The sequence below is a fragment of the Peromyscus leucopus genome, chromosome 12 (assembly GCF_004664715.2).
Source record: "Peromyscus leucopus breed LL Stock chromosome 12, UCI_PerLeu_2.1, whole genome shotgun sequence".
Taxonomy (NCBI): Eukaryota; Metazoa; Chordata; class Mammalia; order Rodentia; family Cricetidae; genus Peromyscus; species Peromyscus leucopus.
Window position 1 is genome coordinate 21,963,631 of NC_051073.1, and position 14,900 is coordinate 21,978,530.

At 41.5% G+C, this 14,900-nt stretch overlaps 1 protein-coding gene across 2 annotated transcripts in view; it reads left to right on the top strand.

Annotated features, from left to right (window-relative positions):
- Positions 1-7,875, top strand: part of Nrip1 (nuclear receptor interacting protein 1) — an 89,086-nt gene extending 81,211 nt beyond the window's left edge. For both annotated transcript variants that reach the window (XM_028874779.2, XM_028874778.2), the window contains exon 4: positions 274-7,875. In XM_028874779.2, the coding sequence (XP_028730612.1) occupies positions 667-4,161 (3,495 nt within the window). In that variant the 5' untranslated portion in view covers positions 274-666 and the 3' untranslated portion in view covers positions 4,162-7,875. The remainder of the gene's footprint in view (positions 1-273) is intronic.
- The last annotated feature ends 7,025 nt before the right edge of the window (positions 7,876-14,900 follow it).

Consider the following 14,900-nt stretch of genomic DNA (forward strand, 5'->3'; position numbering starts at 1 on the left):
ACAGCATTGGAGCCCGTTTGCAAACTGTGCTTTGAATAATTGCATAGAAGTTCCCAAGTCCTTATCTCATCCTTCACTGGCAGTGGAGTATTTTTAAGGCTACTTACTGACAAATCACATATCGGACGGATGTGGCTATCATGTGTCTGTGTGCCTAGTACACATGTATAGTTTATATGTATAAACTCATGGTGCTGTATTCTATTCCTTGTAGGTAATAAGCATGAGTCTGGTTCTGTACCTCCTTAACTATTTTTACTTATATATTTTTAGATACTGACATGTGCATTTGGTGAACAACAAACGATGAAGAAAGAAAAGCAGCATATTCCCTAAGAAGTATTACCTCCGTGCCACTACATATCTCTGTACTAAAGGAGGGAGTTCTCCGGCTACCCTAGCTGCAGATCAGTGCTGAGGTCCGCCTTGGAGTTTGCCCGCCTCTTAACCTGTCACTGCCAGAAGACATCCTGGTCAGAATGTAACAGCACATCACTCTCTGACTGCTAGGGAAGGTGATCGATTGACATTAACTTCCTGAAGTTGGATCTTACAGACAAAAAAAGAAAAAGAAAAAGGAAAAGAAAAAAGAAAAAACCAACAAAAACAAAAAACATATCTTTAAAGTGAATAGAAGCCAAGCCCCTGTGGACACTTGTATTGAACATGACTCATGGAGAAGAGCTTGGCTCTGATGTGCATCAGGATTCTATTGTTTTAACTTACCTAGAAGGATTACTAATGCATCAGGCAGCGGGGGGCTCAGGTACTGCCGTTGACAAAAAGTCTGCTGGCCACAACGAGGAAGACCAGAACTTTAACATTTCTGGCAGTGCGTTTCCTACCTGTCAAAGCAATGGTCCCGCTCTCAGTACACATACGTACCAGGGATCTGGCATGCTGCATCTCAAAAAAGCCAGACTGCTACAGTCTTCTGAGGACTGGAATGCGGCAAAGCGGAAGAGGCTGTCTGATTCCATCGTGAATTTAAATGTAAAGAAGGAAGCTTTGCTGGCTGGCATGGTTGACAATGTGCCTAAAGGCAAGCAGGATAGCACATTACTGGCCTCTTTGCTTCAGTCATTCAGCTCCAGGCTGCAGACTGTTGCTCTGTCACAACAGATTAGACAGAGCCTCAAAGAGCAAGGATATGCCCTCAGTCACGATTCCTTAAAAGTGGAAAAGGATTTAAGGTGCTACGGCGTGGCCTCGAGTCACTTAAAAACTCTGTTGAAGAAAAGTAAAACCAAGGATCAAAAGTCCGGCGCCACCCTCCCCGATGTGACTCCAAACCTCATCAGAGATAGCTTTGTGGTGGAGTCACCTCATCATGTCGGACAAAGCGGGACAAAGGTCATGAGTGAACCCTTGTCATGTGCTGCAAGATTACAGGCTGTTGCCAGCATGGTGGAAAAAAGGGCTAGCCCCGCCACCTCCCCTAAGCCTAGCGTGGCCTGCAGCCAGTTAGCTCTGCTCCTTTCCAGTGAAGCCCATCTACAGCAGTACTCTCGGGAACACGCTCTAAAAACCCAGAATGCACATCAAGCAGCAAGTGAGAGACTTGCTGCCATGGCCAGACTGCAAGAAAATGGTCAGAAGGACGTGAGCAGTTTCCAGCTCCCCAAAGGGATGTCTGGCCATCTCAATGGGCAGGCCAGAACCTCGTCATCCTGCAAACCGGTGGCTAGCAAGAATCATGCTACAACGTTTCAGAATCCAATGAGTGTTGTTCCTTCTTCCCCCAAAAACGCGGGCTATAAAAACTCACTGGAAAGAAACAGCATAAAGCAAGTTGCCAATAACAGTTTGCTTTTACATCTCCTCAAAAGCCAGACCATCCCCGCGCCAATGAATGGGCACGGCCAGAACGAGAGAGGGAGTCGTTTCGAGGAGAGCAGCACCCCCACCACGATCGATGAGTACTCCGATAACAACCCCAGCTTTACAGATGACAGCAGCGGAGATGAGAGCTGCTACTCCAACTGTGTTCCCATAGACCTGTCCTGCAAACACCGCCTGGAGAAGCCAGAGGCCGACAGACCCGTTTCCCTTGAGAACCTCACTCAATCCTTGTTAAACACGTGGGACCCCAAAGTCCCTGGTGTGGACGTCAAAGAAGATCAAGATACCTCAAAAAATTCCAAGCTGAATTCACACCAGAAAGTCACCCTTCTTCAGCTGCTCCTCGGCCATAAAAGTGAAGAGAACGTTGAAAGGAACGCCAGCCCTCAGGAAGTCCCCTGTGATGTGACGAAGTTCGGTCCACAGAATTACACAAGGACTTCTGTCATTGAAAGCCCCAGTACAAACAGGACTACCCCCGTGAGCACTCCACCACTGCATACATCCACCAAAGCGGAGTCTCCCATCAATCTTTCCCAGCACTCTCTGGTCATCAAGTGGAATTCCCCCCCGCCATATGCCTGCAGTACTACTCCCTCTTCAAAGCTAACCAGCACCGCGGCTGGCCACTTGATGGACCTCACAAAAAGCAAAGAAGCGCCAGCAGAGAAACCAGCCCCAAGTGAAGGTGCACCAAACCCGGCAACGTTCAGTGCCAGTAAACTGTTACAAAATTTGGCACAGTGTGGAATGCAGTCTTCCATGCCCGCGGAAGAGCAGAGACCCAGCAAACAGCTGTTAAGTGGAAATGCAGAGAAACCTCTCGGAATGATTGATAGGTTAAATAGCCCTCTGCTCTCAAACAAAACCAATGCAGTTGAAGAAAACAAAGCCTTCAGCCAGCAGCCAGCAGGACCTGACCCGGCTCTTCCTGGTTGTGAGATAGAGAATCTGCTGGAAAGACGCACTGTCCTTCAGCTGCTCCTGGGAAATTCCAACAAGGGGAAGAGTGACAGGAAAGAGAAAATTCCTTTGCGAGAGGAAGGTACCCAGGAACACGCCGAGAGATCTGTGAGTGAACAGATACTGATGGTGAAAATCAAATCCGAGCCTTGCGATGACTTCCAGGTTCATAACACAAACGTGCATTTAAACCATGACGCTAAGAGCTCCCGGTTCTCGGGCGTCACTTCCACCATGCAGAGGAGCACAGCTGCCTTACCAGTGTCCGAGGACTTTAAATCAGAGCCCGCTTCACCTCAGGATTTTTCTTTCTCAAAGAACGGTCTGTTAAGTCGATTGCTGAGACAGAATCAAGAGAGTTACCCAGTGGATGATCAGGACACGAGTCACAGAAATAGTGAGTTGACACCCCTGGAGTCAAAGAACTTTTGCATGGTCCCCAAGAAAAGGAAGCTTTATACGGAACCACTAGAAAATCCATTTAAAAAAATGAAAAATAGTGCTGTAGATACTGCCAGTAATCACAATGCCCCAGAAGTACTGTATGGGTCCTTACTTAATCAGGAAGAACTGAAATTTAGCAGAAATGATCTTGACTATAAATACCCTGCTGGTCATAGTTCAGCCAGTGATAGTGAACACAGGAGTTGGGCCAGAGAGAGCAAAAGCTTCAATGTTCTGAAACAGCTGCTTCTCTCAGAGAACTGTGTGCGAGATCTGTCCCCACACAGGAGTAACTCTGTCATCGACAATAAAAAGAAAGGACATAAAAATAACATGCCCAATAGCAAACCTGATTTCAGCATTTCTTCTTTAAATGGACTGATGTATAGTTCCCCTCAGCCCAGCAGTTGTGTGGATAACAGGACATTTCCATACCCAGGAGCGGGAAAAACTCCTCTGAGTCCTCCCTTCCCGGAGCACTTGAGCTGTGTGGGGTCCAGACCAGAACCTGGTCTTTTGAATGGGTGTTCTGTGCCCATTCCCAACGAGAAGGGACCCATCAAGTGGGTCATCACAGATATGGATAAGAATGAGTATGAAAAAGACTCGCCAAGACTGACCAAAACGAACCCAATCCTCTATTACATGCTTCAGAAAGGAGGCAATTCTGTTACCACTCGAGAAACACAGGACAAAGAAGTCTGGAGGGAGCCTTCATCTGCTGAGAGTGTCTCACAGGTGACAATCAAAGAAGAGTTACTTCCTGCAGCAGAAACTAAAGGTTCCTTCTTCAATCTAAGAAGCCCTTACAATAGCCATATGGGAAATAATGCTTCTCGCCCACACAGTACAAATGGAGAAGTTTATGGACTTCTGGGAAACGTGCTCTCAATAAAAAAGGAATCAGAATAATGTCTATCTGCCATACCATTTTTGGATCTTTTTAAAATTAATCAGTATGAACTTGAGATCTGTATAAATAAGAGCATGATTTGAGAAAAAGCATGGTATAATTGAAACTTCTTCATTCTGAAAGTATTGGTTACTGGTGATGTTTAAATATGCATACTAATTTTTGCTTAACGTTAGATGTCATGAGGAAACTATTGAACTAGAAGTTGGTTGTTTAATACTTCTGTATACATCAGATGACAACTGTGAGTAGCCTATGGACGAAACGATTTTATAGTCATAAATAAGAGGCATACATTAAAATGCAAAAACTCCATCAATAGTGGATTGATGCAGTTTGCTTGCTCTCTTTATTAGGGTACTTCATCTCACATCTCAGAAGTCAGCCTACATAACATGTTTTTAAAGTCCAAATTGTTAACTATTGAAAGATAATCAAATTAAGAAAAACCCAGAAGCCTTCTGCTGATTCACATCACATCAGTTCAAAAGTAAGAAAAAGTAGTAATGCTTACATTTTTCACTTTTGCTAAACAAAAATTCTTTTTAACTCTTGGAAAAGGTTTTGAGATTCCCACTGTGTCTGCCCCACCCCAGACCTTTTCAATGTGTATTTCTTTAAACCTTGTACTATTTAGTAAAAATTGATTACAATGGAGGGCAGTTTAATAGATCCTTCAAAATAAAAGGCAGACTTCCATTTTTTATATTTTGACTACTTTCCTAAATTAATACTCCTCCTTTTACAAAATTAGAGAAGGTAATGTTCATCTTCAGGCAGTTTCCTGAATAATTGACTACTTAGAAATAGTTTTTAACAAAAGCAAAAATGGGTTTTCTTTGGACAGTTTTCAGCATCTCTTGTGAAGTTAATCCTCCCCATTCCTGTGGTACCTGTAAATCTTAGGACCAGGATTTCTTAATTCTGGGCACAGAAACTGCATTAGGACCATGTGGAGCAGTTGTTTAAAATGCAGATTGCTAGGCAGCATCTCTCAGGTCTCCAGAACAGGGTCTCTGCTGGACCTGGGAGTCTTCGGCCTGCACCTTAACATGTTCTGTATGTGTTGGAAAACCACATACAACTTTTCCAGAACATGGAACTTTAAAGAAACTATTTGATGCCTATATTTACCCCCAGTACAGTCACACGTCAACTCCAAATTTGCAATATCGTAGTTCCTATATTGCTGTTATATCTTTGGAAATCAGGTTCAGAATACTTTTTATGACAAAAAAAATCAGGTAGAGGGAACAACTTTCCTATCTGGGTCAACATCTCAGGAAAATCTGTGATTATTTATTTGTTCTAATTAGTAACATCAACTTAATTAGCCTTAGGGATGGAATAACAGGGCCACTTAGCAAACTCAGGTGATCCCAGGATGGTTGGGAAACTTCTCCTGAATACATCCTTACCTTCTATTCAAACAGTCTTCTGCGGAACAGTGCTTCTTAGGATACCAGTTTCAACCCAAGAGAGACATTAAGCTCAGATTGCCTGAAAACCAATCAAAGGGCACTTATCATAACATAATAGAACCTACACAGTCACTACATGGCATCAACTCGTTTTGCACATGTATTCAAAGTAAACACTGATACTGTCTGGGAAGAGCTTAATGTATGATGGAGCCACGTGGAATTTCAATCTTGAAACAAGTTGCTTTATAAGTTCAGTTTTTATAGCCCACAATTCATCCACCAGACAATATTTTATTTTCAGTCTTGAACCAGGTTAGCAAACAACTTATCAAAACATTATTGTGTACTCAATAATTAAGTAGAAGGAAGTTTATTTGAAGTTGTTGTATGTACTTGATGTTGTTTCTAAGATTTTTTTATATTGCAAATGGACATTATTTCTTAATTATCTAAAATTCTAAATGGTTATTTTTTTCTCAAGATGATTTGTAAATAGTTAATGGAAATGGTATATGGTAATTGGAGTGTATATTATGCTACATCAGAGGGAGGGGAAGGCGTATGCTTATTCTGCTATGAAAAATTCCACTGGCCAGTGAAGATATTTTACTCCATGTCCATACTGTGACAATCTCATTGTCTACACTCTATAAATAAGCTTTACACTAAGTCATTCTTCTCAGTTATTGTGAAAGGGTTGGAGCCTTGGAAGTATATTGTAGGATGCTGGTGTTCATCCTCAGTTGGAGGCAATGGGTTTCTTACAGTGGAGCAGCACTTAGGTCAGGGAAACGTCCAGAGCCAGCATTGTTTTGTCTGTTTGTTTGGTTTTGGTTGGAATGGGAATATGTAATACAGAAATCAATGTGACTCTAAAGAATGCTGTTCTGACTTACTAGAGAATACCCCCACGTGGAGTTTAGAGTAATCCTAATGAAGAGAAAGTGCATACATCCACAAATTTACCTTGTTTATGCATATGTAGATTCAGATATGCACACATACACATTTTCCAGGACTATTTTCGATACCTAGGCAATTTCTTCCTAATAAAGTCATTTGTGAAAGGGTACTACAACTCTCATTGACATCAGTAAGGTAGCATTACCTGTTTGTTCTCTGCTACATCTTACAGAAGAATAAACTGGTGAGAGTATATATTTTCTATATATATATATATAATGTATATATATATATATTGACTTGTTACATGAAGATGTTAAAATTGGTTTTTAAAGGTAATGTAAATAGTGATTTCCTTAATAAAAAAAATACATATTTTGTATTGTTCTAATGCAACAGAAAAACCTTTTAATTTCTTTGGTTCCTGTATATTCCATGTATAAGTGTAAATATAATCAGACAGGTTTAAAAAATTGTGCATGTATGTATACAGTTGCAAGTCTGGACAAATGTATAAAATAAACCTTTTATTTAAGTTGTGATTACCTGCTGCATGAAAAGTGCATGGGGAACCCTGTGCATCTGTGCATTTGGCAAAAATGTCTTAACAAGTCAGATCAGATGTTCATCCCAACACGACAGTATTCCATTTCTGGACATGACTTCTGTGGCTTAAGCTTTGTGAGAGAATGTGCTTTGAATCCAAGGGTCTTAATTTTTTTTTTTTAAATCAACCACTTTTCAACATAAAGAATTCACACAACAACTTCACAAATCTTAAAATCCCATTGGAAACATTATAACCAGGAATAGTCCAGTGTTTCTGAATGCTGGAATGCAGGCACATTACCATTCATGGTAAGAATTCTGGGGTTTACAGCCAGTTTTGATGCAATCTGCTTAATAATATAATTTGCCATTTTTATTAGAAATTTAATTTCTTCATATGATGTCATGAATTGTACATACTGCAGTGTGAATTTTTTGTTTTGTTTTTTTAATCTTTTAGTGTTTACTTCCTGCAGTGAATTTGAATAAATGAGAAAAATGCATTGTCTCTAATTTGAAATGGCTTATTTTTGTGAGTTTTGTCTGGTTTTTAGGTTATCCATTAATGTCTAACTCCCGGGTCATTTAAAAAGAAAAAATAAATAATAAAAGCAATAGATCATATATTTTGTCTGTCTCAGAAAAGTGAAGGGGAAAAAATAAGCAACTACCAGCAAGTTAGTATATTTAGAAACATGTAATTAAAGCATCTCTCAAACTGACAGTCAGCCTGTGGTCTGTCTTCCATTTCTCACTGTGTAATTGAATGACCACTACATTTTTTTTTTAAGACTGGAGTTTGTACAATGTTCCAAAATAAAGCTAATTAGATACATATACTTGGTCTTAAGATTTTTATCAGGGGTTTTCATTTTATTTTTAATGGGTCTTATTTGTTTTTAATGCAAGAAAAACTTCGAGTCCTTTCCAAGTAAAACTGTATACAGGAAAAAATTAAACATGGAAAGCTGTGTATATATATATATATAGTCAATGATGGAGACCGTTTTACTTTATGTCTGTGTTTGCAGTGGTGAGGACTTAGCCCAAGGCCTCCATCTGGACAAGTGTTCTACCATGGAGCTATATTCACAACGTTATTTTTACTTTTTATTTTGAAACAAGGTCTCACTAAGTTGCCTAGGGTATCCTTGAACTCACTGTGTTGTCCACACAAGCTTTGACCTGAAATTCTTCTTGCTTTGGCCTCCCAACGAGCTAAAATTTATAGATCTGAGCCATCAGATCCATCTAAGATCAGCTTATGTAGGGAGAAAAGAGTAAATTAAACCTCTGTATTCTTCCGATCTGATGCATTAACAGTTTATATTTACATATGTGTTGCTGGTCATTGAAGAGGGAGGCATTTGCCCAACAACAAATTCCATTTCCTGGGACTAAAATTGTCTTATAGTCGAAACAGGTATCTCAACATGTTCACAGACATTTAGACTCAATGGCACAGCCCTCTGTAGCATGCACAAAGCCTCAGCCCAGCATCAGTATCCGTCACTGCACAAAAAACTAAAAATGGAAACGTTTAGGTCTTAAAGACACACCTTGCTATTGGATACCATGTGTGTATTGACGGTTTTTGTCTTTCGTGCACCATAATTGTTAACTTCAAAATGAAAGATGGAAAGCCATGTTTTTTTATTATTATTATTTTCAAAGTGAGAAAGCCTAAGTGCATTGCTTGAGATGGATTTTTAAAAGAACCATTAGTTAACAAATTTTTTGAACATTAATATGAAGAGTCTTCAAAACCAAATCGAGTTAGAACTACCCATGCTATGCAAGGCTCTAGTTCATGCTTATTGGTGTGGTAATATCAACAACAGATCGAAATTTCGTTGCCTGCCACTGAGATCGCTAAGCTGACCTGTTCTGCTACAGAAAATAGACTTTAAATGTTAAATTGGTGCATGTGCTGTACCCCTTTGGTTTTTATTCCACAGAACTTGTAGGCAAGCTAGTGCTATGCTGTCTCTTAAGGGTTGGTATTTTGTTGGCAGCATGGAATATTGAGATAATACTCCAATTCTGGACACCGTTAATGCAATACTATTAGCATTTTCAAGATGCTATCTTGTGGAGTAAGTTAAAGACGCCTGCTCTGGAAGTCAGTTAATGTAGTCCTGAGTTAGCAAAACAATTGGAAATAATCTTAAAATCCTGAAAGCTCTGCCACACTTGACCCCTCCTGTGAGCATCTACAAGTACATGTTTTAGAATGTTTGAGCCTTTTTGCAGCTTTTTTTTTTTAATGACACAGAGCTCCCGAGGAGCTGCTGTTTTCTTATGGGTTTTACCAAACATAATGGACATGTTACCCCGACTTTGTGAAAACTGTGCAATCCTTTTCTACAAACCTTCTCTCATTTGCTTATAAACTCTGGCCCTTGAGACCGCTGCTACAGAAGGGAATGTGTTACAGATATGGATCCTGTCTTTGGAAAGCTGTGTGAACAGTTTTATAGAGAAGAGGGCTGGTATGGGCATGCTGCCTGAGGCTCTTTAATTTAAAAGTAACACTGGGATGGTTTTCTTACAATCAGAAAACTACTCTTTTGTCCAGAGTCTGAAGGCTTTCCTCCATCACCTCTTGTGTGAATCTTCCCTAAAGCTTGAACATCCCATTGTTGATGTTAGCCACCCTATGGTGTTTTACAGGTGTGTGTGGGGGTGTGCCTGCTGGCCACTTTGCCTCTAGCCTGATTTTGTGAGTTTGTTTATATTCTTGTCACAGTCACATTTGCACCTTTGAATAGTAGCTGTTTCTGGGGAGAAAGTGAGAGACATCTGCAGTCTGTCCCCTTCATAACTTCAAAGACTCCCTTTAGGCTGGCTAACTTTGTGTTAATTTGACACCAGCTAAAGTCATCTGAACTCCCAATTGAGAAAATGCCTCCATGGGATCAGGCTGTAGGCAAGCCTATAAAGCGTTTTCTTAATTAGTGATTGATGGCCGAAGGGTCCAGACCATTGTGGGCGGGGCCACCTCTGGGCTGGTGATTCTGGTTTTTATAAAAAAAGCAGGCTAAACAAGCCACCAGGATGCTGGGCGTTGGTGGCACACGCCTTTAATCCCAGCACTCGGGAGGCAGAGCCAGGCGGATCTCTGTGAGTTCGAGGGCAGCCTGGGCTACCAAGTGAGCTCCAGGAAAGGCGCAAAGCTACACAGAGAAACCCTGTCTCGAAAAAAAAAAAAAAAACAAGCCACCAGGAGCAGGAGCAAGTCAGTAAGCAGCACTCCTCCATGGCCTCTGCATCAGCTCCTGCCTCCAGGTTCCTGCCCTGTTTGAGTTCCTGTCCTGACTTCCTTTGACAATGAACAGTGACATGGAAGTGTAAGCCAAATAAGCCCTTTCCTCCCCAAGTTGCTTTGGCCATGGTGTTTTGTCACCTAGTAATAATAACCCTAAGAGACCCCACACACATACACACACCAAATTGTCATGCTTACCTTTGCTCCTTCCTCAAGCTCTTAACCACGAGTCTCTTTCATTTATGTCAACTTGGGGCAGAGTGTCGTTCACTTATTTAAAGAGAGTGCCAAAAACTAAACAGATGTGGAAACAAGACTCGGTGCAGTCATCAGGAGCCTCTCCGGTGAGTGTGATGAATGCGGTAACTCACATACGTAAGCTGGAACTTCCACCTGAGGCCTTTCCCTTCTCCTAATGGTTTTCCTTACTGCTACTGAAAATAAACTTTCCCTCTTGAGACCATGGCTTTGGGTTTGATAGTGTCTCCTAGCCCATTTTAGCATTTTAGAAACTTTAAAGGCATGGTGGGTATTTTCTAAAAAGCCTTTTAGGAGGAAGAGGCGGGGCAGAGTCTTGCAGTGTATGTAGTACTGTACTTAGGTAGTGTATGCTGGCCTGAAATCTGCAGCAACCTTCCTTCATTCTCCCAGGGGCTGGGATTACACACATGATCTACCCATACCCTATTCATTCATGCTCTTTAAAAGGCAGGTGGTTAAAATATAAGAAGCAAATATCTTCCATTCCTCCCCACTTGCAGCAACACACAGACACTTATACATCTTAGATAGAGTCTAAAAGAGCGTCCCACATAGGTAGCTCTGATAGCCTGCGCAGAGGGTGCACCTAATACCTCACTTTGCCTAGTGTAGTGCCACTAAAGGTCATTATAATCATCTTCGTAATATGAAGAGCATGAGGTGGGGATTTTCAGCCTCTTTGGGATTGCTTGCCACTCAAGAGATATTATTCCTTCAGTATCTAGTCAGCCCCTCTGCTATAGAACATGACCCTCTGAAGGGGATGTTTCCTGTTCACGTTGGAAATGTGTGCTTAGAACAGAGTTGCTCCAGAGAGGAAGTCCCGACCTGCTTTTCACAAAGTTGTGTTGGGAAGTCTATGATGGGATGTCAAAAGTCTGCACAAGTTAAAGATCACCCATTCAGACACCGGGCAAACGGAGGCTAACACCAAATGCTGTCACTCCCTCCCATCCTGGCCTAGGAGAGCTGTCAGCAAGTGATCTCTACCTTCATAACTCAGTTCCACACAGTCCTCTTAAGAACATCCTCACTGCTCAACATTCTCTGCCATCAAGGTACCTTCTTGTATCTGCTTTCAGCGATACTAAGCCTCCCTGTCTTCAAACAGCTAGGACTTCAAGTTCCTTCTAGTTATATAGTCGTCCTAGGGTTGGTCTGTTTCCTCTGACTTATGTGTCTATCTACCTTGTCATGTTATTAACATCTGAACTTCAGATTTCTCCAGTTTTGAATTCAGCATGCATGCTTTCTTCCACTTTGTTCTAACAACCTTCCTCCATGTTGGAAAACCATTGGCGTCTAAAAATGTCATTCCTCCGTAGCTTTGGCTGATGGCCACTCTGGCTCACCTGAGTCCTCCTTAGCCTGTTGCCCCCTCCCATCTACCATGCCATCACTCTGAGCCTTAGCCCACCTCATCTCAAGTCTTCAGCGTCATCTGCCTGGTCTTCCTCCTCCTGTCTCTCTAAAGACATTCTAGTTCCAAAAAGGTCCAGAGTCCACCATGCTTTCAAACAAAATGACTGTTGATGACAGCCGAAGCCTGGCGGGAGTGCAGACTAGTTAGCTAGAGTGCCCATTATCCAAGGTTGTAGACTTCTCGCCTCATCTGCATCTTCACATTTTCAACTTCTCCATCCTCTCCCACTCTCCTCCTGGTCTTTCTCAGTCTTGCAGATTAGAAACTTCGCAAATGGCTCACCGCCTCTGAGCAATCCTGCCTCCAAGCCATTGGTACATCCAGTTCTCCACCATTCTTCGCCAAAGGATCTTCACCTTTGCCCACTTGTTCCTATTACCAGAGGAGTGAACTACCATTCCCTGTGTTTCCATTATCAGAGTAGTAAACCACCATTCCCTTTTAAAAGCTGCCTTCTTCAGAAAACCCTCCATATTTCACTGCTGTGAGACCGATGTGTTGTCCAGGTCTCTACAAATCCACAATGCTTTCTGTAAACTTCTCTTATTGCACTTAGCAGAATGAATAATGTACTTCAAGGCTCCTTTTGAAAGACATTAGGTAGAGCTGGGCGGCGGTGGCACACGCCTTTAATCCCACAGCTTGAGAGGCAAAGCCAGGTGGATCTCTGTGAATTCGAGGTCAGCCTGGTCTACAGATCGAGATCAGGACACACACCAAAACTACACAGAGAAATCTTGTGTCGAAAAACCAAAAAAAAAAAAAAAAGTAGGTAGGCAGACAAAGTTCTTAATGATAAGACACTCAACCACATAGAAGCTGCAATTAATATTAACCTGCTTCAGACCCCAAGGAAGTATAAGGAATTTCCTTGGGTACAGAAATGACAACCAGTACTAAATATTAATTAGTTCACTAGTCTTTTGTTAGAGTGTTTTGAATGTAGCTACTTACCTATAATGACCAAATCCCTACGATTTTGGTGGCTCTTCCATGACAAAATTGTACATGGGTTGATGTAAAGCTTATTTCACATGTGAAGCTAGGCTGCTAGAGATGATTTTTCTTTATTCTGATTCCACAGAATTGGCATAAATGTGTTTAACGAGTACATTCTGTTTTCCTGGGATCGGGATAAAAATTCATTTCCTAGCCCTCAAAAGAAGAAACATGATCTTGTCTGAAATGTTGTTGTACTCAGAATCTTTGCAACTGGCCCTGAAAGTGTAAATCTAGGGCATTCTCAGGATGACTGGATGTGTGCAGTGAAGACGTAATAGTTCACTTTCACTAGCCGAGCAGTGCTGATGAATGTCATTCCTGATTTCTACTCATTATAAGGCTGGGCATTGTAAGGAGGACGGAATGGGTGTCTGGCTTCAAGGCTTTTTAAAATAGAAGGGCTATTTTAAAGTTAGTCCTTGTTGGTTGAAGAATCATGAGGACAGGTGAGTATAGTAACAGTGAGAACCGCAGTTACAAGTCCAGGGTCCTGCCTTTGCTAAGAGTGAAGTCATTTCCTTCTGATCTAGCTTTGATTTCCAGGACTGAAAAGAAAGGGGGAGGGGGGAACTCTTTCCACTTGAGAAAAACAGGATATCTTTTAGTCTTAACTATTTAAAGGATAATCCTACTTCCTTCATCAAAGATAAGAAGTTTGCTGTGAATCCATACATTTAAGTCAGATTTATTTCCAGTGTCTTTTGTCTTGGGGTAAGACTGTAGGCTCACAGAAACCATGGGCTTCATGGGGATAAAAGTCCCTATGGGTAGAAGTTGGTTCTGGAATGTGCCCCCAAAGCCCATGTGTTAAGTGCTGGGCCCCACGGGTGGCACAGTTGGAAAGGGGTGAAGCATTAGCAGATGTTATGTTACCTGGCAGGAAGCCTTCACATCATCCCTTCATCCCTCCTTGGCAATGGGGTGAATGATTTGCTCTGTCATATGCTCCCCATCATGCCCTACTATCACAGACCCAAAGCAACAGGACCAGCTACTCACTGACCAACTCTAAATCTACAGGCCCAAACAAACCATTCTGCATCATAAGTCAATTGTCTCAGGTGTTAATCACACACGCACTTGACAATATTTCAGGGGCTTTTCCGTATCTCCCACATTAAAACACTCTTTATTATTTAAAGTTACAGAAAAACTGAACAGAAGCAGCCAACATTTACCACACACCCCATCCAAGTTTCCCCTCTATTAGTAACATTTTGAATATTGTGGTACATTCATTATAATTGATGGACGAATAATATTGTACTATCAACTAAACTCCATAGTTTACATTGAGTTTTAATCTTGGTATTTATTCATTATATAAAATTTTATGAATGTTTATGTTATCATAAAGAACAGATTTTCCACCCAAAGACTCCTCCATGCGCCATGGCCCCCCACTTCACCCCCACCACAATCCCCATACTGCACAGGAGTTATTCCTTTTCTAGACTGTCCTGTCACCAGAACCTATGGACACAGAGCCTCGTCGGTGTTGCTTTCACTTAGTGACATGCACTGTTTTGGTCACATCTAGTGGCTTGATGGTTCACTTCCTCTTATTGCTGAATAATGATCCATTTCTGAATCTTGCCAAAGTTTGCTTATGTGTTGATCTGGTAGAAGGTGTATTGGCTGTTTCCAAGTCTGGAAAATTATGAATAAAATTCTATAAACATTAGTGTGGGATTATTAGGAGAACACTGTTCTCTTCATTTCTTCCTTCCTCCCTCCTTCCTCCCTCCCTCCCTCCCTCCTTGCATCCCTTCCCTCCTTTCTTCCTCTCTTCTTTTTTTTTTTTTTAAATGTGTGACAGAAAGCTCAGCCTTTCTGCAATTTAAATTTCCCAGCTTTCTGGCAATAAAGTGATACTTAACAGTCATTCCAAATCAGTCAGTTTCATTG